The sequence below is a fragment of the Anolis sagrei genome, chromosome 1 (genome assembly GCF_037176765.1).
Source record: "Anolis sagrei isolate rAnoSag1 chromosome 1, rAnoSag1.mat, whole genome shotgun sequence".
Lineage (NCBI taxonomy): Eukaryota > Metazoa > Chordata > Lepidosauria > Squamata > Dactyloidae > Anolis > Anolis sagrei.
The window spans coordinates 121,512,560-121,537,585 of record NC_090021.1 but is presented as its reverse complement, the minus strand read 5'-3'; the positions used below and the strand labels follow the sequence as shown (position 1 = coordinate 121,537,585).

General features: G+C 37.4%; 1 protein-coding gene across 3 annotated transcripts in view; it reads left to right on the top strand.

The window, feature by feature from the left end:
• Positions 1 to 23,322, top strand: part of TDRP (testis development related protein) — a 39,603-nt gene extending 16,281 nt beyond the window's left edge. For 2 of the 3 annotated variants that reach the window (XM_060752718.2, XM_060752719.2), the window contains exons 3-5: positions 6,542 to 6,601; positions 16,659 to 16,762; positions 18,225 to 23,322. In XM_060752718.2, the coding sequence (XP_060608701.2) occupies positions 6,542 to 6,601; positions 16,659 to 16,762; positions 18,225 to 18,570 (510 nt within the window). In that variant the 3' untranslated portion in view covers positions 18,571 to 23,322. The remainder of the gene's footprint in view (positions 1 to 6,541; positions 6,602 to 16,658; positions 16,763 to 18,224) is intronic. The other variant, XM_067468229.1, reaches the window with a different exon arrangement.
• The last annotated feature ends 1,704 nt before the right edge of the window (positions 23,323 to 25,026 follow it).

Below are 25,026 nucleotides of genomic sequence, written 5' to 3'. Positions count from 1 at the left end.
TTCCCAAGTTGGATGTTTGTAACTCAGGGATTGCCTGCACACTGCTCTTAATTTTTTTCAGAAGTAAATGTCTTTCACATTGATGTTGTCAATTTATTCAGGCTAAAATAGCAATAGACCTTTTTTTTGCCACTTTGCGGGCAGTTATATATAAAGAGTGCTGTACCATCTTACGTATTTGTTCAAAAGTTCTCTTGGTTACTCCTATGTAATTAACTGTTCATATGACATAGTATATTTAAGAGTGATCTGAGGAAAGAAGAAACATTGTAAAAGGATTAGATTGTATTTCATATGCCTGCCAAGAAATATGGAAACTGTTTTGTAATATGAGATACTTCTAGGCTCTAGGTTATGTTTTCATTGAAATATGTGCTTTGATTGATTTCTGCAAAAAAAATATCAAGGAGTATTTGTCCATAAAGATGTGAAGTTTCATATTTTATATTTTATGCAACTCTATTCTTATCCAAAGAGATCTCTTCATTTTCCAAATTATTTTTGTTTTAGCATCACAATGCAAAGGAAGACCTATGCACACTGATGTATCTGTGTTTTTAATGTGTTATCATTTTTGTCTATTTTCTTCTTTCTTACTTATTTCCCATATCATATAAAATGTACATTGCTCACTTATGATAACTACAACCCATTTCCATTAAAAACATTACATGCATGATTCTCTGGAGGAAATCACATATATTAATATATGATTTGTGAATATTAAGTTCTTTTGAGGCCTGCATAGTTGCTAGATGTTACTTATTCCCATATTCTGAAGAAGTGTGTTCATTTCTTTAATAGTGATAACAAAATGCTCATCTAAATGTCTATACTCAATATAGAAATATAGGTAGTTGGGGTGTGGAGGGATGCATTTATTGTTTTATGGTGTGTTCTAGGGAAGGCAATTTTTTGTGCAGTAGTACAATGACAATAAAACTATTCTATTATATATTAATAGCAGTCTGTTTAAAATAACACATGTCATTAACATTTGGCAAATTTTGAATACTATTCTTATTTTCTTTCCGTCTGTGCCAAAACATGGCCTCATGTATTCCTAGGCTTTTTTGTCTTAGTATTTTAACAAATTTGGTGTTGTTGGAAACTTCAGCCAGTTGCTGCTATAATAATAATAATAATAATAATAATAATAATAATTTTTATACCCCGCCTCCATCTCCCTGAAGGCTCTTAGGGTGGCTTACATGGGGCCAAGCCCGATCTGCAGCTATTTAGAGTATAGTACAACTATACTCTAAACGTATCTCTACGGATACCTGAAACAATGGATAATAGCAAGCTCGGTATTTTTACTGTACTTGGGTCAAGAGCATACCATAGAGCTATATTGGGGAATCTAGAGAGATACATAAACACTTTTGTCTGGGCGTATTGGTGGTGTTTTAAAAAAAATATCCATGAAACTATGGGTGGTGAATTCACAAATAAAGGGGTCATTACTGTACTGGAGGCTACATTTCCTTCAGCCTCTTTTCTTTTGTTGAGTTTATCCAATTTTAGCAGTAAATTGCCAAACCCAGTATTTCCCAGTAAGTCTATATTTCTGAGCATTAGCATAATACTTGATTTGTTTCTTTATTGCTATAGCAATGTCCCGAGTGATTATATTTAAATCTGTCTGGTTTTCATCCTGATTTGGAAAGGTAGTAGAGTGTTTATTTGAAAATAGTTTTTCTACTACAGCGAGACATAAAACATGGAGGAAACAGAGAACAAGGAAAATAATATTTCTTAAATGACACAAATTGTGCTGTGATCTAAAACATATATATTTGAAGATAATGCCCATCTTGTACTGTATACTGGTGTTTTAATTTAGCAAAATAAGACACAATGAGCTGACTAAGCATATTCCATTAACACTGTGGCTGTTTCTGTTGCCTACTCATAAAATGTACTTTAAAAGGCATAACTTGGGCATGAGTCCACATATTTGGAAAACATATTTCCATGGATCCTGTTCTTCTGTCAATTTTAAAAGAACAATTTTGCAATCATTATCTCCTTGATAATTGTCACAATCACCATCTGGAGGCTGTGCGGTTGTTTCATTTGTCAGTAAACTGGCTGATAAAATACTCTGTAATGAGACAGAGGCCCCTTCCACACAGTTGAATAAAATGCAGCCATACATTTCTTGCATTTCTTTGCTTGAACACACATGAATGAGACAGATTTGAAAGGGTCCAGAATATCTAATGAGTTAAGTTTACAGGGGGATTTTTGAAATTGCTGTGGTTTCAAAAGCATACAGTTTCACAATTTAGAAATTTTGATGGCTGTAAAATAATTTCAGGAGCTTGAGCACATGATAGAACAATTGCTTGTGTGGTTATCCAGACACAGGTCCCTTCCACAGAGCCATATAACCCAGAATACCAAGGCAGATAATCCATAATATCTGCTTTGAACTGAGTTATCTGAGTCCACACTGCCATATAATCCAGTTCAATGTGGATTTTATACAGCTGTATGGAAGGGACCTTAGTTGTATCAACCAGCCATATGCCCTACCCCTGACTGCATTTACACTTTTGTATTCTGTACTTCCAAAGGTTCACAGGAGTGGTCTGTCTCTAAAAATGACTGATTTCTTATCTGGATACAGTTACTATGCAGAAAGAGTATAAGTTGTTGCCACCTAAAACTTGGACAAAGAGCTAAAATTAGCTACATGCTTTATGCAAAAGAAGATACCGATTGCATTTACTGTAAAGTTTTCAATGATTTTCTGATAATCTACAGTTATTATTTGGGCACCAAGAAAAAAAATGTGGATTATCAGAAATTCACAGAAATCTTTTCAGATTTCTACAACATATATGCACCTGTTGGGCCATCCCCTGTGGTAGATCTTTTAAATTGAATGCAAATTCAGCTGAAAGAGTGGAATGTATAACAGCAATTCTGCTCGGTTTGTTTCGGCAACATGCAGATTATTTGCCACTGAACTTCGTCTTTGGAAGCTACCATACATGTTTGTGATTGTTGAAAGATATAAGAATAGTTAAGGAAATAATTTGGGAGGGGGGAGTTTGAGGTGGTGTGAAGTCAGCTTGATAAATCCAATGTATAGGTTTCAATTACATCACAGTGCTTTGCATGCTAATTCAAGTATAAGTAATTTTAGCACCTAATCAATGTTTTACCTCAAATTTGGTTTTTTTCTGTGAGGAATTATTGCTGCTTCTTTATTAAATATATGGATTCTTGGAAATAGTAGGCAGCATTTGTTAAACCATATGCACTAGGATTGGCTTTCTGCTGGAAATGCTTTACTAGATCTTCCCTTTAATCAGCATAGTTAAGGGAAAAGGCTTTCATGATCAGTTTTATTTGTGATACTGTGAGTTCACTTTGCAACCAAACTGACTTCACAAGGGTGCTCTATATCCCCTTCTACACTGCCATATAAAATCCAGATTATCTGCTTTGAACTGGGTTATATGGCAGTGTAGAATCATATACCATAATCCAGTTCAAAGTAGATAATATGGATTATCTAATTTGATAATTTGGATTACATGGCAGTGTAGAAGGGGCCTGAGAAGCCCTGGGGAAGATATGTTCTCTGGGTGATTACCCAAAATGTCATTGGTACTGAAATCACTTAGCAAGGTGTTCATTAGTTGTAATGTGATATTCTTGATTAAACACATTTACCTTTTCAATACTATAATGACCCTTCTATCTTTTAAAGTGATAAATCCTTATTATGACACAATACACATGTAATTCCTCAAGACATAACAAGACATTCTCGATAGTTCCTTTAAGGATAGATTTTAGTGAGCTAGTTCTCTGTCTACAAGATAGGTTGGTTTTGGAAGTCTTGCTGACATCATGGTCAAATGTCCAATGCTAATGACAACAATACTATTTCTTGCCTTACTTGATTATAGTCAATTTGGTATTAGTAACATTGCTAGATGATGAGTTTGGTAGTTTGAGGCACATAAATAAATAAGGCAGAGAAAGAGAAGGTGTTGTGTATTTAAGGCATTTCAACATGGTACTGAATTTTAGCTTCAACAACTCAGTCTCATGAGTAAGATTTTACACAAGGACATTACAAGTTTTCAGGAAGCCTTATCAACACCATATAAAAGGGGAAAGATATATCTATTGTTACTGAAGCAAGTAAGAGATAGTTGTTTTGGTGGATCAAATGAAGCAATTTAGAGCAGGTGACACTGCTTTCTTCACAATACAAAGTAACAATCACAATACATTTTTTACACTGAGGAGGAGTCAATAGTCAAAATCAATTTATTCAAGGAGAATGGCCAAAGTCAGAAAAGGGACCAAGTATTCATTTATTAGAGGTCTGAGCAGTCAGGTTTGCAAGTAAAATAAAATACAAGAAGCAGGAATATGCAGACAACATCACTTTCAAAGTGATCCTTGGCAACCAAGGTAGAATGAGATCATACCTGCTGAAAGAGTCACCCAGAATACGTTTTTGGGTTGAGAACTGGTTGAATTCTTTAATAGCAGTATTATCCAAGGGTACTCAAATATGACAACAATTATTTGCCTGAAAGGGATCATCCACAGGAAAGGAGTTTTAACCAGGAAGTGTTCAACAACTTAGGCCCATTCTATGCTGCCAGTTCAACATAGATTATCTAGATTTTGTATGGCAGTGTAGAAGGGGCCTTCGAGAACACGACACACTGGTGTTGGATTGGCCAAAGGGTCCTCTATATATGCTTGCATTCCACTATCAAGGATTGTAATGAAAATGACAGAGATAGTGCAGAGATAGTGTTAATTGCCCCACCACATGGGCCATCCAGATCATAGCATCATCTTCTGCTGAATCTGTCAGTGGAGAGGCCATACTGTTTTCTTTGGAACTGGTTCTATTAACTCAAGATCCAGCAAATCATCCAAACTCATTATTAACGATTAACCATGTGGAGGATGAGCAGTAGTCTCTAAATAATGGGATATATACAAAGCCAATTCTGAACACCATTTGACTTCTAGTTGATTTTATCTATCTACCTACCTATCTATCTGAAACCACTTGGAAGAGCTTTCCAAAGGTGATGTGAATGAAATTCATTATTAATTGAAGAGGTGCAGATAAGTAGTGTCTTATCCTTTTTGCCTAGAGGAATTGAGAAGTGATCAAAACATAACAGACAGAAGCTTCTTTGTCTTCGGTGTTATCAATAGGAGGGAAGCATATCCTCATATTAAATGTTTTTTTGAGGACAGCAACTTTGCAAGCACCTTCCGACATTCAGAAATTTCCATCATGGGATTTCAGTTTAGTACTGAATTGTTTTAAAAAGGCCTCAATTGGAAAAAAAAAGATTAATGACTAAGATTAATGACTTTTAAGATGTCAATTCTAGTGGTCATTTCTCCAGCAGGGCAAGTGTCAGAAATAGTATTGTTGTCAACTAATCTAAACCTAGGCCATTTTAATAAAGATAAATTATCCTCGAACATTGATCCATCATTTCTTCCAAAATCTGTTTAAGGTTTCAAAATAGATGGATCATTGGAACCTGACACATTAATTAAAAATGGCATTCTTTGGATATAAGAAATGTTGTGAAAATCTCTATAGACACAACATTCAACTAAATAAGTGGCGACTGCAACAGCAGACAGCTTTGAACACATATGCAAAGTAGCTGGGTAAACAGCCATCAACTGTATAAGGCATTACAAAGTAGATAAATATATGTCAGTTCCCACCATCTTTGGATGAAATAACTGGCAGGTATTGTTTAAGACTTGAGCAGCCAAAGGGACACAGATTGGTTGTTTGTGGATTGCTTCTTTAGCCATCCTTACCATAAACGATGACCATTCTAGGAAGGCTGAAAGAACAATTTATCTCCCCTCATGGCTGTATTTTTTAAAAAATGGAAGGGAAGATTTGTCACTTTCTAACATTTTAACTTAATTCTGAGTTGCTTTAATGTTTGCATCTTGTAAGGATATCTAACAAAACTGAAAGAGTGAAAGAAGGGAGCAAGGGATAAAATCATATAGAATTTTGATCTCTTGCGTTAGTCAGCTGGCACAAGGGATTAACCCTGTGGTTATAGATTGTTCATTTAGCTTTCTTAGAATGATAATTCGTGGTACACATTAGGTTGGTGTATACCACAAATTTTATTTCCTACACCATTTTATTTCTTACACCATTTTATTTCCTACACCAATTGCTTCTCTCTTATTCTAGGCAGGTGCAGTAGGATTAATGATGGGGGAAAATCAGATGGGTCTGATTTTCAATCCACATATCCAAGAGAAAGCTGTCTCCTACAATCCCTTCACTGTCTCATATAGTGGTTTGAACAGAACAACAGGGATTTTGGTGTAGATACAGTCAAAGTTCATTGTGGGCACTGCTAACATCTATTCATATAACATTAACTAACATCTATTCATATAAATATCTGGTTGTTATCACAAAGTTTCTTCAGCTATCTTGAAATGTCTAAAATTAACCACAGTTATGTTTTTCTTTTCACTTCTTAAAACTAAGACCAAGGATCCATGTCTTCATGATGAAGTTTCATCCTCAGTTTCACAACTTGCAACAAAGGTATATGCCTAATTTTGAGATGTGACATTAAGCATATTTCTTGTAACACCTTTTCTGTGTATGTGTTGTTCTAGACTGGTTGAGAAATGGAATTACTCTGTGTGTGTGTGTGTGCTTCAAAATGCTTCAAAGGTAGTTTTGCCAGTTCCTTCCTTATTCTGAAATACAGCCTACAGCACATTGGCAGCCTCCTATCAAAATACTAACCAGAGCTGCTCCTGGTTAGCTTCTAAGATCAGGCAGGATCTTATCCCTTCAGGGTTTTATTTAATATGTATTTTATTGTCTCTATTTTATTTTCAATTTATTTGGTTCCTCTTTCTTCTTTCTATTTTGAAGATAAGCCTACTTGTGTTTTGTACTTCATACTTTCTTATGACAAAACAAATAAAAACCATAGTGCTTGCTTATGTTCTTTGCAATAGGAGTGTGCATGACATATTTGCAGCTCTGTAAACCTCTAGGATTTTTATATTATTGCTAATAGATTACGTAAGTATGTAGTGAGCCAAATGTATAGGTGGTTATATACTTCTCAGGTTGATCTTGAACCAAATGTTCCTAAATTATTTTATGTCCATGTAGCATTAGAAATACTTTTCTGGCAATAACAAGCTGACACAAGTGCACTTGTTTTAATTCAGTGTAAATTGTATAATTTATTAAACAGTGAAAAGTCAAATTATGAAACATCAAGTGAACACATGTTCTTTCTATATTTTGAATCAGTTTTGCACATAGTATTTGTATAGTCGGTAAGGTTTGGCTTAAAGTTTCTTTCAGCAACATTTCCCTTTGAGAGCACCCCCAATTTCCAATACACATGTATTCATGCATATGTATGTTTGTTCTCTTTCACACACACCTGTCTGCTTTATAAAATTTGAGTTTTTAAAAACATGAAACAGTATAGAAATTGTGAAAGGTGCCAAAGGACAAAGTGTGCCTCTTCTGTCCTTTCTGCCTTCTTACAAGCAAGATAGGTTCTGCAGGTTTGTGATTTTTAAAATACTATTTATATTTAATTCTGTTTTAATGTCTGTATCTTTTAAATTGTGTGCTAATGCTTTTATGTTAAGCCACTTTGAGTTCTCTTCAGGAGAGATAAAGTGGGGTATAAATGCTGTTGTTGTTGTTGTTATTATTATTATTATTATTATTATTATTTGTTTTTAAATTGAATTTGTATGTAAATTGTAACAGTTACATTTGTAAGTATAACTCCAGTCAAAATGTATATACTTTAGCTTTAGATAGCATAGGGAAGGGTTAACACCCCTGTGGTGTTTTTTTTTTTTCTGCCTGTGCCCAGGTTCAGAAGAATTCACGTTTTGTTCCTATCATAATTGGATTTTGAAAAATGTGGCTTGTTGTGGAAACAAGGATTGGTGATAAAGCTTTAGTGGAGACACTTTTCCCCCATGATTACCCTTTCAGGAGTGAAATTCCCTTCTGAGGGGTAGATTTCTCTCACTTCCTGTTGTCTCACTCCTGTTTGAGTCATTTGTAAGTCCTATGTTTGTAACTCGGGAACTGCCTATATTGCTCTTACTTTAGTTCAGAAGAATGAATGTCCATTTTAGATGTTGGTATTATTAACTGTTGCAAGGCTTTTCCTAGAAAAAAGAGCCAATAAGCATAATAATAATTACTGCTTTTCCAGCATGGCAAATTGTCACACTTTCTGCTTGAAGCATCTTTCTTCTGCACATCCTGTACCAACCCTACAGTCATGTGTCAAGAGTGATTTCTGGAAAAAGCATGAATGGGCATGAGGAGATTGGCCTCAAGTGGGAAACTGGATTGCCTTTAAAGAGAATGTGCAAGCTATTCATTTGGCAGTTGATATGATAGACATGGCAGCTTTATATTTGTCACATTCATATTGAATGAAGCACTGCTTTGCTAGCCAAAAGGAAATAGGACTGTGGCCTTCTGGATGTTAGATAGCAATTACAAGGAATCCTATATAGCAGTGGTTCCCAATCTGTGGTCCGCAAGAACTAAATTTTGTCTGTGACCTCACCATTACTACACTGTTGCAACGAGAGTGAGTGGTCTCGCAAAACCCTCTTATAATGCCAAGGCTTATTAAATATGGTTTTCTGTGGGTGAGCAGATGGTGACTACCAGATGGCTTATGTTCTGTATCAGAAACTAGAGTTGATGTGGTCTATCTAATGCAGTTTTCTGAATCAGAACCCCAAATAATCAAACTGAATCTCAAGTTAACCAAAAACTGATTTGCAACCTTTTTGGTACTGATGTTGGAGAGTGCTCTCTGGTCAAAGTGGTCCCTGATCAAGTGGTCTCTGGTCAACAGCATAGCGTGAGATGAAGTATGATGGTGGCTTAACAACACGTGGAAAAACTCACCCCTTTTGCCTTCTCCAGCCCATGCTCTTTGCCTTTGTAGACTGAAAAGGTATTCTGTCAAAAGTGCCAAGTGTGCAATAGTGACTTATCCAGGCCATTTGCTGAGAAGAAAGGAGCTTCCTGAAAATCTCTACACAGCTATTAAAGCTATGCAGGAAATAAGCACAAATAACCCCAAATCAAGTTTGGTGCTGTGATCAAATACTGAGACCAGATGTGGTAATTGTATAGGTGATGCTATCATGTGTTGGACTTCAGGACTTCAGCTAGTGGTCTAGGGCCCTTCCACACAGCCATGTAACCCAGAATATCATGGCAGAAAAATCCCACAATATCTGTTTTGAACTGAGTTATCTGAGTACACAGTGCTATATATTCCACTTACCGATAATGTGGGATTTTATTCAGCTGTGTGGAAGGGGCCCTAGAGCACTGCTTCTTAAATTGTGGGTCCTGACCCCATATGAGTCCTCTTAGCTCAGTGTTGGGATCACCAAAAAAAAAATGGCAACTGAAGGCCACCCATTTACACAGATTTGTTGGGAACAACATGCAATGTTTATAGTGGACTCTGCAGAAAATGTTTGAGCTGAGTTAACAAAAAGGGAAATCCGTGTGTTTAGCAAGCCTTGCAGCATGCTGATTTATTACCAGTAAATGTTTGATTTTATACCTATTTTATATGCCTATGTATCCAAGGCCACAGAAAAAATTCTCAGGTGGAAAGAGGTTGCTAGTGGGAAAATGTTTAAGAAGTCCTGATCTAGAGATTTCTGGCTAGAGGACACCTTATTGTAAAGTAAAAATTGAGCTATGGTCTGAAGCCCTGTGAAAATGAATACCTGGCCACATTTACTCTTCAGGCTCCTGGGTAAACCTGCTCAGTAATTGGAGGCTAATGGGCAAGAGACATTCTTCTCCCAGCCAGCAAATTCTGTCTCACAGTAATCTGCAAGTCTCATTTCTTCCCATATGCGTTACTACATTTATTTTCAGCTCCCTTCCTAAAGAACGATTTTACAGTTATTATCAACATTAAATTATTCTAGATTCCGCCTTTCCTTGTTTTGTTTTATGCAACTTACAACACAGAAAAATGTCACCCAAGATAGACAAGAATAAATTTACTCTGTGACAAGTTGTCAGTCTCTGTCTTGCTGTCTGTTTAGTATTGTGTTGGGAAAACAATATGGAATTCATCAGAAATTATCTCATTTTCAACCAGACTGTCCTGTAGGAGACAAGATAGTCTGCATACCTGCTCAGTTGAAAGGTTGTAGTAAAGAAAGAAGTTGTGTTATTTTTGCTAGGATGCAGACATATGTTGGGGTGCAGTGACCTTCCTGGCAGCAAGCTTAAGTTTGACTGTTTTACAACCATCTTAGGTTTGACTAAAAATACAGAAATGGATTAATTTAATTTTTTCTTTTGAAAAACGGAATGCACGTATGTGCTTAAAACAACCTCTGAAGTTCAGCTTAGACTGTATTCTGTTTCATATATGTAAAATATTTACTTCATAGCTGTGGAGAAATCCCACTGAATTTTAATTCTGCTTTACAATTCAATCCAAGATCTTTCATCATGTCTGATAATGCAAATTTCACTGACTCCCAGCTTAATGAGCACCATGACTTTGAGAGCATCTGCTCCATTACAGTTTGGTTTGCTACCATCATCATGTCGCAAGTGAGAGAAAGGTTTGTGTGTGTGATTGCATAATAACTGGGTGTGCTAGAAGCATTTCCTCAAGGAAAGTGCTAGTGAATCCCTTACCAGAACTCTGGGCTCACTGTCATTTTATCAAAAAGGAGAATATTTAACAAAATATCCCTTACAATCAGGAAAAATACAGACCAAAAGACTCTGTAGCCAAATGCACCATGATGATTGCTTAGTTCAGGATATGCTGTAGAGGTCCCAGGGGATGACAGTGCCATTATGTGTTTGGTTATAGAACAAATGTTTTGCTTAGTTAGTGGCTCCAAAATCTCTCACAATGGGAGATAGAGCATCATGCCTCTTTCTGTGATGATCGTCGTTTCCATTTCCACATTCTTTAATTATTAACCACAAAATAAGCAGTTGCTTAATCCCAGGCAGCACTTTTCAACAGTTTTTCCTAAGTGTTATGTACCTTGATATGTTTGTGCACACGTCAGAAAGTTGATTAATGCTTTCCTTGAATATATGGTGTTAACGTCATCCAAAAATTATTTTAGCGGATTATTTCTCATTAACATGCAAACCACCGAGCAACATATTTTATTGAGAAGCAGAACAGTTCCATTCAGAAACATTTTTCATAACATGTACGTTTTGCATTTTTGCTAAAACGGCTATGGGTTCTGTTTGCCATTTACTTCACATTTATTTTTACATATCCTATAATGCTATGATTCTCGCTGTATTGTCTGTTACCTCTGATGGAAGAATTATGAGTGAAGCCACCTCTGCTTTTTTCTCTTGTCACTCATTAAGGCATTCATTTCCTTTTGGTTTTAAGGAAGATAATACACAGACTTCACAATTTGTATAGATTTTTCCACCAACTGACATTATTTTAAGCAGATCTATTCTTTCCTTTGCAGTAGGCCTGAGTATTGTGTGCGGGGTCTGTTCCAGGATTCTATTTCCACATATAATATGGAACCCTATTTTTCTTACCTGAAATGATTAATGTCTTGGGCTTCTAGTGAAGCGTACTACAGAATTGCACTGGAGGACCTACAGATGTCTAGAAAACTATTCTCTGTAGACCCCCAGAGCCATTATATTGTGAGCTTTCAGAAAGATCTCTGACATAATGTTTAGCTTAAGATAGTGGTTCTCAGCCTATAGGTCCCCGGATGTTTTGGCTTTCAAATCCCAGAAATCCTAACAACTGGTAAACTGGCTGGGATTTCTGGGGGTTGTTAGCCAAAACACCCGGGGACTCACAGGTTGAGAACTACTGGCTTAAGTTGATGATATAATTGCTCTGGAGGCCTAGAGTGAGCACTTCTCTAGGCATCACTAGATCTTCCAGTGTTGATTCTTTCATATCAGATCTATTTGCATATAACTGAAACCACATTCAATAAGCTCACGTAATATTTTTTAAATGTTTAACTGAATTCTGAATTTATTCTGCTGATAGGAGTAAATAATAATCATCTGCTTTAATTGCTTTAACAATGACAAGTTGCTGTTCATATTCCTTATTGCACAAGTTGTTATCGATTAAACTACAGTTGCTTATTGGCAGAATATTTCTAGGACTTTAGGTTTGGGGTGCTAAAGGTACAGGTGCCTGTTCTGAGATATTGGGTAAAACTGTAAGACAGAAGTCAAAGGATGGTTTCTCAAGAATAGTCATTTTAGCTACGATTGTATAAGATCAGTGTGTGTGTGTGGGGGGGGGGGGGGGGGAGTATTCTATCCTACAGCAAAACCACCCTTAACCCACCAAATTCTTGCTTGCTTTCTTTGCTACTGGCACCAGTAGGACTTCATTAGAGGAGATATTATGGGGTGGGTTGATTTGAAACACTCACTGCCAATTTAAGTAATAGATTTTTTTTCAATTTTGAATTTTATGCTTTTACTAAATAAATGTTTGGGAATTGAGTGTTATACCTATTAAAATCTGCTGCAATGAACCAGAATTACGGTATATGCGATGTCTTTTATGGTGCATCTTAACATACAAAATTCAGAGTTCAAGGACTAAGGCCATTCCAAGGTCAAATTGCACATAATTCTATATTCAGCATACTGCATTGCCCTAATTTTCGGACAATTCAGGTATCACATCTTGCTGTCGTTCCAGAAAGATTGGACACAATTCACAAGGAAAACAACCATTCAGTAAATGAAACTTTAAAACTTTTCTCATGTATATTCTGTTCTGAAACAGAATTCTTTTTTATGTACGATAAAGCAAATTTCCTTCTGGGCTAAAGACCTCATGAGGGATTGTTTCCCTGCAGATATGTAGAAGTAGGCCTAAATTACTGCAAAATACCTAAAGGCACCAGGGCCTGTCTGATCTTGGAAGATAAACTGCTTAGTACTTGGATGGGAGGCTGCCAATAAATACCAGGTGCTGTGGGCAATATTTCAGAGGAAAGAGCTGGCAAAACCAGCTCTAAATACTCCTTGCTTAGGAAAACGCTATGAAATTCATAGGATCACAATGACTCGGCAGGCGACTTAAAGAGTTAACCCATTTTAACATAACATACAGAGTTTAAACGGGTTTTATGCAGTCGTTTTATTATATCCATCAGTACTCTTCCCTGTGGTCCAGTTCTTCCTTTTATGTTTACATTAAAGTAAGTCCAATTGAGCAAAGATTCCCAGCAACATTAATTACAAGTTTCCCCTCCTAGCAGCCTAAGCCTCCTTTATTGCTTCCTGATGAGCAGGGGAGGGGGATTAATAATGAATAATCTATTAACTGCCCTTGAGCGGCCTGGCGTAATTGCTATGTTTCCATGGGGAGAGGGGAAGGAGGCTGTAACTTTGGATTTCTTCTGTTCTATACATGTTTATTTTTTTGTTTATGTATGCTTGTTCAATGTTTATGTATATTGTAATAAAATTATAGTGAAAGGGTACTGTAGAGGAAAACTAAGAAGACAACACAATTGCAAATAAAAATTGATATGAGGACAGTTAAGATGCACAGTTGATTACTAATCCAATCCATGTTCACTATGAAACAGAGAAATAGCCAAAACCTGCAAAACCGGAAACTTTTAATTAACAACATAGAAGTCTTTTAAACCCCAGCAGAGCTTTGATTCGGAAATTGCCTTATGTCATGAAAAAGTGTCATAAATCAAGAAAACACAAGAAATGTTATAATGTGGCAGGGCAGGTGATAATATTCTTCAGATGTTTCATAAAAGGTGACTGGGGATGGCAAATCCAGAGAAAAGGCTTAATTTGGATGCAACCCAAGATTATAATTGTTTCTTTGTCCTGAGTTTTCATCAAAGAAGAATGATTGCACCTTCTATTTCAAATGCTGATTTGTGTGCACTTTTTGCCTAAATATCCGAAATGATTTGAGAGATCACTAAAGTTAGTAGCAGTTTTAAAAAAACCTTCTAAGAGTGGTAGCCTTTCAGACCATCTTGATACGAAAGGAACACACATTGTGACCACTAAAAGCTGGGTGGGAGCAGAAAGGATGGGGGCATGGCTCACCTAAACACAAGCATTTTCCTAAAGAACAGGGGTACTGTCATGAAGCAGGAAGGTAACATTAGGTCAGTGAGTACTGGATATGCTCAATTGAGTTGCAGATCTACCCAATCAAACCAAGTATAACTCTCAAAATTTTAGTAAAAAAAAAAATCAAACCAAAAAAACCTGGATCAACTTATCCATAGGTCAGTGTCAGGACTGTACCTTGACTCTTATTTTAAAAAGGTTGCCATCCCCTTCTCTGAATAGTGTGCTGAATTGCAAGAGCTTATTTTGTCCTGGTGAAACTGAGAAGTGCTAACCACTTGGACTCTCTCTGCTGGGGCACCGCCTAATGTCTTTTTGAATGCCTAGGTAGTAGGCAAGGGCCTGAATGGCATTTTTGCTTTTCCGTTTTTGCAGCATGACCCTCAAACTATCTATGGGTCATAGCAAAGTTTTAGCCCCATAAGTTGCCTTCAGCTTATATAGGAAGTTGACTTATACATCAGTATAAATGGCAACTGACTCTGTTTTTAAAAAAATAGTAAATATTGTTTTTGTAGTGAGGGAAAGAAACTATTTTGGTAAACTGGAGAATTTAAAAATAAAAAACTGCTATGTAAAACATTCAACTTCACTGCTTTGTGAGCAAGAGTGTGAAATCAAGGGGGTTGGAAAGAAATTTTGATGGTTTGGAAAGTTCTCACTTCGCCAATGCACATGTCTTTCAAGTTTTGAATGTGAGAATGAGGCTTACAAAACGTCCTGATTTCAGCATACCAAAGCAGACAAAAAACAAAACAAAAACCCCAACAACATTGTAAAATAACTTCTGGTAACGCTATGTACATTCCATTCTTGCCTGAAGCTGATCACCTGTGAACATAATTGAGCAGACTTTGCTCACTTTATATCCAGGAGATGTTTTAGCCGTGTTTTCTGAAAAACACTTTCAGGCTGGATCTACACTGTCATATAATTCAGATAAAGCAGATAATCCAGATGGTTAGTCAGGTGGTAAATGGGCTTTTAGGATGAGGTGTTTGACTAGACTCTACCATGCAGCACTGTAGTTATGGTAGCACCATGGTACTGTAGTTACAGTGCTATCTATACTATATACACATGTATGGATCTAGAAATGTTAGTTAAAAAACTCCCCAAAGCTGCGTCGATTTATCCATTCTTCAGTGTAAGTACTTCACCTAACGCTTATAAAAAAGGAACCATCACTTCTCTGAGTAGGGCGGTTAAAGAAAGAATTTAGCTGACCCCAGGAGAACCTAAAAGACACACCAACTTCCTTACTCTCTCCGCCATTGCACTACTTCTGGCCTTTTTGAATCCCTGAGTGGTAAAATAGTGGCAGTGGCCAAGATGTCCAAGAAAACACTATGAAATTCATAGAATCATAGAGTTGGAAGAGACCACATGGGCCATCTAATCCAACCCCCTGCCATGCAGGAAAAGCACAATCAAAGTATTCCTGACAGATGGACATTCATGGGAATCATCATAAATTGGCAGGTGACCTGAAGGCACATATACGCACATCCAGCTACAATTGGGAAAGAGTTACAGAAGGTAACTCTGTAACTTATCCTCCCACAAGGATGATAAAACATCAAATCATCCGGGCGTCCCCTGGGCAACGTCCTTGCAGACGGCCAATTCTCTCACACCAGAAGTGACTTGCAGTTTCTCAAGTCGCTCCTGACACGACAAAAAAATAAAATAATGCAGGCAAAGTTCAACCCCTCTCTTAGCCATTCGGAGACCAGGGAAAGGGGACAATAAAAGACAGGCATTAAAAATTAAACTCTATTGTCAACAGAATAGTTATTTCCTCTGAGACTCAGGTTGTCCCTGTTCTGTGCAAAGTTTACTGATCTTTTCTCAGGCAGAGAACATTGAATTCTTCTAGAAGGACTTGTGTCATTACCTCTGGAAAAAGCTTTTAAAGAGCTGCATAGGTAAAAATGTTCAATTATAGTCCAAGTTCAGGAATGTTACCTTTTGAGACAAAACAAACCACCTTCCACCAGTTTAGTTCCAGTCCTTTAGCTCCATCTTCTTAAAGTTTTCCCTGTGGCAGAAAAAAAATGGTATTTTCAAATCCAGGAAAAATATTCCAGGGTTGCCACACTGACCAGTCAGCAAAATACAGCAATATCTGCCAAAGAGCAGAACTTCTTTTGGCTGAAATGCACAAAATACACCATGCGAGCTTTTGAATCTCTGCTAGCTTTTTCATGATGCAGAACAAAGTGTTTGTAAATACGATGTTTATTTTTGCATGAAAGCACAAATAATCAGCACATGAAATGTTAATCATAGAGGTGTCACAGTTATAGATTCCATTATAGTAATACAAAACCAGGCTGCAGCAGGTGTTTTAACAAACATCACATATGACAATAAATCTACGACAACATGTATTTTATATAGTAGTGTTGTACTTCATACAGATGATATTTTAAAATTGTATTATCATTATTATTAGGTTCAAGGTGCAGGCTTTCGGGGCTGGAAAGAGGTAACATCCATATTCAATAAGGAGGATGAGCAACAATTGCTAACAGGAAGTAAATCTCCAAAATCCAAAGGGTATGTATATAGAGGAGTAGTCAATGATGCAAAAATGCAAAGGGCTGTGCCTTTGACAGAGTTGTTTATCAAGTTGCTAAAAATATTAAAGCTGAAATAAAAACTTATCAGGTTCAAATTTTTACGATTAGACACTTGTTCTATTATAAGGTTCATAGTCACACTGTCCTTCAAATGAAAACACCTTGTTTAAACTAAGGTGCCACAGTAGAACAACCCCTCTCCCTTAAAAAAAGCCATTCCTAAACATCAGTTATTAGGGTGCCAGTTGTGCCCATACCTTGGGAAGTCAGATTTGGCCATAGTAGTCCATGCTCAGGTTACATCCCAAATAGATTACTGCAACACACTCTATATGGGGCTGCTTTTGAAGACTTTTCGGAAGCAACAAATGGTCCAATAGGTGGCAGCCACATTGCTCACCGGAGTGGCATACAACTCCCTTGTTACATCAGCTCCACTGGCTGCCAATCTGCTACTGAGCACAATTCAAAGTGCTGGCTTTGGCCTATAAAGCCCTAAATGGTTCTGAATGTATCTTCCACTATGAACCACTGTGGAGTTTAAGATCATCTGAGGAGGCTCAGCTCTCAGTCCCGCCTCCCTCGCACAAGTGATTGGCAGAGACGAGAGAGGGGGGGCCTCCTCAGTGGTGGCCCCTCGACTGTGGAACTCCCTCCCCAGGGATATTAGATCAACCCCCTCCCTACTAACCTTTTGCAAGAGAGTGAAAACATGGCTTTTTTTACCAAGCCTTTAAAGAACTTGTGCAATAGTTACACTTGGAACAATATGGAATGACTATTGGAATGGCTTATGGATTACATGTTTAACTCTGAATGTATTGTTTTTAAATGTTTTAATTGTTTTTAATGTACTTTTTGATTCTATTTTAATATTTATTTAAGTGTACATTGTGTTTTAAGGCATGGAATCATTGCCTGTATGTAAAGCTGTCTTGAGTCCCCTCCGGGGTGAGAAAGGCAGGGTAGAAATGTTGTAAATTAAATATATAAATAAATAAACAAACATGGGATGGCATTAAAAAAAAACAAAGCCATTGGTTGGGACCAACCCAGTGTATTTAAATTCCTAGCTAACTCAGTTCGGTCTATCCAGTGTTTCGTTTCAAATAAAATGCCTGTTTTGTCTATTACTGAAAGATATAGGCATAACAACACCTAGGAGATGACTGCTCACTTTTCTGCTGCCCTACCCAATGTTGCCTGATATGATTGTATTGGTTTTGTGTTTCATCTATTTTAAATTTATGCCATTTTGCTTAATCTTATTTCATTCTGTGTTTTTGTCATTTTCAAAGTAGAATAAAATGTTTAAGTAAACAGGTATATGAGAATAATGGCAAAATTACACTAGTCCTCCTTTGCAAAGGTATTTCTTTTATTGGTCTTTCCCCCTGCAAAGTGTTTTTTCTTATAAAACCACTTTTTTTGTTTATTAGAACAAATTTAAAATTAAAAGAGGACGTGAAGTCAGAAAAGAAACCTGGATTTTGGGACAGTTTGGTAACAAAACAGAATATCACATCCAGGAAGCCAGATGAGATTGAAGGATGGGAGCCGCCACAGATTCCTGCTGGAGACCCCCTCAGTGATGCTGGAAATGCTTTAAGTGACTATTCCTCTTGGTCGGGCTGGGAGGATGAAACCAAAGGATCCACAAAATACACAAACCTGGCAAGTTCAGGAAATAGTTCACGGTGGAGTATCAAATCAGCTGGGAGATTGGTTAGCATTAGGCGACAAAGCAAAGGTAACCTTACAGATAACTGGGAAGAACTGGAATGAACCAAAGAATGTGAAATGTTCTCCAAATGATTATAGATTGTGTGATTTACATATATCCTCAAACCAAAATCAAACTGCTTATTATTGCACCTTTTTACAAATAATATTATTCAAATTGTCCTGTAGTTTGCTCATATTATTGCAAGTTGCTTACACTTTGTGTTTTCCATGCTGAACAAAAGTCCAAATCCTGTTTTGTAATTTTGTTTCACATATTCATACTGCCTGGTGTCTTTCTTTTTTTTAAAAAAATGAATGTACACAGTGGATTAGTATTGATTGCCTTATACAAGAACTTCACGAATATGAAGTTTTAGATTTCTTGGTCTTTGGACATGATTTTTTATTTGAATGCTGCCCTTGCTATTTAAAAGTACTGATTTGCAGCTAACACTGCATTGCTTCATCTTACTACATTCCTTTCCTTGTCCTTAGCATGAACGTATGATTCTCAGGCTGGTGCATCCGAGATCCTGCATTCTCCCAATGTACTAAATTGTACATGACATGTGAAAATATCATGGGCTTTTCTTCTTCTGCTACAAAGTTTTCAAAGATCAGTAAAACAAATTTCCTCTATATTATTATTATTACTTTAATTTATAATTCTGCTAAAACAGTGTTGCAATTACTACAAGCCAAAATTGGAAAAAGAGCAAAGGCAATAGCTAAGGTCTGGTTTTTATATTTTCAGCTTCCTTGTAATAAATATCAAAAACTGATTCTGAATTATTGGGCTCTATCTTGCAGAAATAACAGAAGCAAATGCTGGACATTTGGATAACTTACATCACAGAGGCCCCTTCCACACAGCTGAATGAAATCCTCCATTATCTGTTTTGAACTGGAATACATGGCAGTGTGGACTCAGATAACCTTATTCAAGGCAGATATTGTGGGATTTTCTGCCTTGATATTCTGTGTTATGTGGCTGTGTGGAAGGGCTCAGAGATACTTCCCATGGCACTGCTGTTTGTCAGCTGGCTTGCAGGGAAGTAAACGTTCTCCACAACTACTACATCATTCTGGGAATATAAGAATCAGGCCTGAGCTTCGGAAATTTGAATCTATGCATCTATGTTCATCAGATTAGAGCAGTGGTTCTTCAACTTTGATCCTCCAAATGTTTTGGATGTCAGCTCCCTGAATTTCTGACCACTAAATATACAGAAAATCAAAGTAAGTAACCATTGAAGTGGGAATTGTGTGGTTCTCCAGTCATTCTTGAACTGCATCTCCCAGTGGCCCAAGCCAGAAAAGACAAAAGAGATGTATTTCAACAATATCCAAAGAGCTACATGCTTCTCCAAGGATGCATTTTCATCTTTTGTCCCTTTTCTCCCTGAACGACAAAGTAGTATTGAAGAGTGTCCTCCCTTTGTATTTTCAGAGTGACAGAAGTTAACAATGTGGTTCTTTTATGTACATTTTAGCAGTTGCATTTGCTATTGTGAATTTGCTGTTGTGATTTGCTGTCTTACCAGTCGCTGCTATATTTTTTTATTAATAATAAAGAGCTATGCATTATAGTGCACATGGGAGAGTAGGGAAGTACTGTAAAGTATGGGATTCTTTCTGCCCCCAATGGAGTATTTTTAACAAATTCATTTTATTGTAAATTTCCCAGTTTATGAGACTAAAGGATATCGCATACCGCAGTGTGCCTACATACCACTGTGATATGAGAAGGAAAAAGGTCAGGCATATGATCTGAGCAACTCCCTTTCATTCAGTTTACAAAGAAAAAGAGTATCTGATCCATGCACACCTTTTTGCCTCTGCCATAACCAGATTCTGATCTCAAGTTGAATGGATTTGAAATGTAATAAAAGGTCATCTTTGCCACATAGGTCTATTTTAATGGCCTCTATAACTGTTCATCAGACGTTTTTCTGTTCTTTTGATGGCTGTGTGTGTGTATGTATGTATATATGTGCTTCCCTCAAAAGATGGAAATCTAACTCACAAAAAAATGATTTTGCCTCAAAATGTTGTTCCTTTGAAGAAGACAAGGGAACAAGTGCTGACGCCACTTGGAGGAATAGGAGCAAGTTGCAAATCAGAGGGAATGTGCAAGACAGTCACTAGAAAGCCATCTTTCAATTAACTACAGCCACTACTGATTTGAAATACAAACAAAAATGTTTAAAGTGCCTTGTTCCAATCCTGTAAATGCTCGGTTAGACATTTTAATCACTTTCTTCCTGTTCCAGATGCATATTTGTTTAATTTTTGCCTTAAGATTCTGTGAATTGAATGTTTAATCCAGGTTGCCAGAATAGTTGATTTCCCTCAGTGAGAGAGACCTTTACTTGACACTGATAGCAAGCCAGTTCACTGCTGCTGATATAATGAGCAATATTGACACCAAAACAAACAAACAAACAAACAATAAAGCCCCACAAAGTTCACAGTTTGCTTTCAACTATGAGCAATTTTTAAGTAAAATGAACTAGTTTGTAACTATGCAGAGAGTTCCCATGTAATTCTCCCCTTTCAATTTAATCACCTAATCCAGATAAAGGATAGAATTCATTTAAGGCCATCCGCTGTGTGGAGAAGGAACAGTTCCACAGACCCTCAGGATCTGCTTCAGATTATTCCCCCTGGAGTCATGTACAATCCTGTATTGAGAAAGAGTAAGGGATTATCATTGTCTTGACATATATTGTCCGTCTGTCCCCCAGTAGCCTTCATTAATATAAACACACCTGGCCTCCTTCAGATGTATAAATACTCTGCAATGTCTTTGAACTTCCTTAATCTGTTGGTCCCTCTCCCTTCCTGCCTCTGCTCATGCTAAGACATTCCTGTGCCAGCAGGAGCTGGTGACTCCTGTGCAGATTGCCGGATTCCTGGACTAATCATTCCTAACCGGAGGGTGCTTGCGTCAGAGCAGAGCCATCCTCCTGTTTTGTCCAGTTAGCTTGCAACTTGGAATTGGGTTATCAGATCACATCATCTTGTTTCCTTTTGATTCCTGAAGAAACCGACTGCATCTGTACTTTTCTAAAGGTTCTCTTGATATGGCACCTCTTTAAGGAGTGGTTTTACATTTGGATCACCAAACCTCTAATAAAGACTGTAAATTTGTTTAGGCAAGTCAGTAAAAAATAAGTTTTATTCCATTCAGGTCAGCAAAAGAGTTTCACTTTTTCTTGTTAAAGAGGATATCACTTCATTGGCTGTCTGTCCTCCCCCATCCTGACATATGTCATTGTAGAATATAGTCACTTCTTTATGTAAAACCTTTTCTAGTTTACACATTATGGAAGACCTTTCTATATCAGGAGTAGAAACATGTCATTCTGGCCCATGTTGAGGGCTCAAAAAATGATTGTGGACGAGATCAGGAGCTCAGGGATTTAGAGAAGCTTTTTAATACTGTGACAGGTGGAGATTCTGCCTCGTATGTTACGCAGTCAAGTGCCTGTACGTCACCTTGTTTGTGATGCATGGCTCTTTTCTTTGCTGAAGTGAAGTTCATACAATTTTGCTATTTTTAGAGAGCCTCTGAAGGGTACAGCTGCAAAGTGGAGCTTATCGTAATAGCAAACATACAACATCCAGTATGTTGGATCAAGCTGTTGTTGTTTGAGCAACTGACGTGTGATGCTGAAGCTGAAGTTTGAGAAGCAGGATGGATTTGTCTTATGTTTGCTCCATTTCTTGAAAATCTATTTTGTCACTGCTCACCGTCACATGTTTGGTTAGTCTTTATCACAGCTGGCACTAGTCCTGTAGACTACAAGGATGCCTAGCCCTACTTTCTCCTTTTTGTTGTCATGGCATACCTTGCTGTGAAGGCCACCAAACAGTGGTGGATGCCCTCTCTGGCACTTTTGCCCAATGACGTGTTGTCCTCCCATTAGTTCTTAATACAAAATCCTGGGTCCTCTGGATGGCAGGTCCATAGGTCAGGCCTCAAGGAGGAACCGGGGATACATACAGTGTGGCCTGAATTTATTTAAGCTATGAAAGCATTGGGTTTTTTAAAAAGATGGGACATATTCCACCCAAAGTTCTGTAATTTCATACCTTATTGATTTCTAAGGAGTTCAGTGGCCAGAATCCAATTATAGACTCAACTAGCATAGGCCCATTGAATCAATGAAATTTGCATTCAGTGCTTTACCAATGTCACGTTGAGTCAATGTGTCTACTGCAATTAGCACTAACTAATGGATTTTGGCCAATATGTTTAATCCTTGCATTGAAATTAAGGGGATGGAAATGCCCTTCACTTTGGCTGGGTCATGCCCATGTTTTCCTAAAGCAGAATTGTTTAATTTTAACGGCAGTGATTAAGTTTTAATATAATTTATTGTTGTGCTATTGTAGAATTATTTGAGTTTTATCTTGTGTATTTGTTTGATGAATGTTGACTCTTTCTTTTTTCTTTTTTAAAGAAATATCACTACCTAGACTTTTTGGGATCTTCCTTTAAATGGTGTATGACTTTCCTCTTCTGCTTTGTAAAACGTTTTGATTTAGTGTCCACTGGTTTAAAAGAAGATACCATTGTGATTGTATTCAAAAATTGCACATATGTAATGAATCAATAATTGTTTGTGTTGCCTTTTCTCTGTATCTATGCATAAATTCCTAGCTTAAACTCAAAGAAGGCGAAATGCTTTATGGGGCTGCAGATAGTCACATAATGATCACATTTTCTTTTCTCTAGTATTTTGTTAATTTCACTTCGAAAATATAGTATTTTCACAGATGAATAAAAAATGAGTTGAAACAAAAGTAACGAAGCTCTTCATTTCATTTTGTTAATTGTGACTGTTTCTTTAAGAAATTGTCCCTGAATACTTTAAACAATCTTTCCCAGCTATCCCTTTTGCTACATCTGTCTATGTTTCTGTGGTTTGATATCTCAGCAACAGCATGAGAGCTGGCTTCCTGGTGCAAGGCAAAGAGCAGGTGAGTACTCTTCTAGCTGCAATAGGTGCAGGTGATACATATAGCTGATTGCTTAAGGGAAATAGAAAAGGCTTTGATGCATACTATGGGAGTTTTAGTAACATCTTGCAAAAGCAGATGTGTCCAGTGGACTCTGAACCTTTTGCCAAATTTGAGCAAAATACCAGCTGCTTACCTTCTTTCTTTGGATTCCTATAGTCTCAGTACAAAAATACATTAAATTTTGGGCAGTACACCACAGTGAGAGCCAGCATGGTGTAGTTGTTTGAGTGTTGGATTGTGCTACATGGAGACCAGGGTTCAAATCCCTGCTCAGCTATCAAACCTCTTGGCTGTCCTTTGACAAATCACACACACTTAGTCTCAGAGGAGACAAAGGCAAACCTCTTAATAAAATACACTAAGAGAACCCTATGATAGGTTTGCCATGGGGTTACCATAAGTCAGAAATGAAGTCACATAAGAAAAGAACAACAACAACAACCTCAGCAGTTTAAGAACAGGAAACATTAATAGATAAAAATGAGAACCCCTATAGTATTCCACTATTCTTGCAAAGTCAAAATACTTTGGAAAATGCAATAATGTTCCCCAAATGCTGAAGCATGAAGATAAGATACCAGATATGTCTTCTTGGAGAGGGGCTGTTCTGATGCCATTCACTTTATACACAAAGATGATGGCATCTAGGAATGAAGCCAGTGTACAAGCAATCTCATGCAGGAGAGGAATAATAACCTTGCTGTTGGTTTCCTTCTGTCCTTTCTGATTTGGATTTTGATAGAAATCTTTCTGTGAAATGCCACTTTTGGGCATTTACATGAAGCATGACCAAAGGTACCGTGTGCCCTGCCTTCCTCCTAATGATTTCCTTGTGTGTGGCTAGCAAAGCCGTAACATAAGGTTCTCCACAAGCAAAGCCTCACCACCTCAGTCCTTGAATGCTGAGAGTGCAGTTTCTCTTTACATAGTGATATTTTGTTTGGCACACTGTCCTGTAAGTTATGGATTCCGAACTTAGAGTTATGGACCCATAACTGTTCCATATTCAATAAGACTATTTATATTTATTTACCACATTTGTACCCTGCCCTTCTCACCCTGAAGGGAACTCAGAGCGGCCTTACAAAGGCAACAATTTGATACTGCGCAATGAAACAATTACAATACAGAAATACATAAAAAATATAGTTTTATTGAAGGACTACATAAATGCCCCTTAAGAGGTCACCTTAACAGCCAGCTGCCAATCAGGTGAAGAAAGGTTGTTTAGCTGCTGGTTAAGTACTTTCCAGGCCTCTCCTGCCAGCAAATGAGGCTGTGACAGTTGGAAATGGGACCTGTACCACACTTCCTCATCAAAACCTTGTTTTCTGGTGAGATAGCCTGGGAATGTTATCTTTCTTAGGGTGCTTCCAGGCAGCACCAAAACGCGAGATTAATATGCAGGATAAACAAACCCGGGACTTTAGAGCAGGTCCCCACACAGTCCTGCCGGTCCCAGGCTTTCTTCCCCAGCCATCCTAA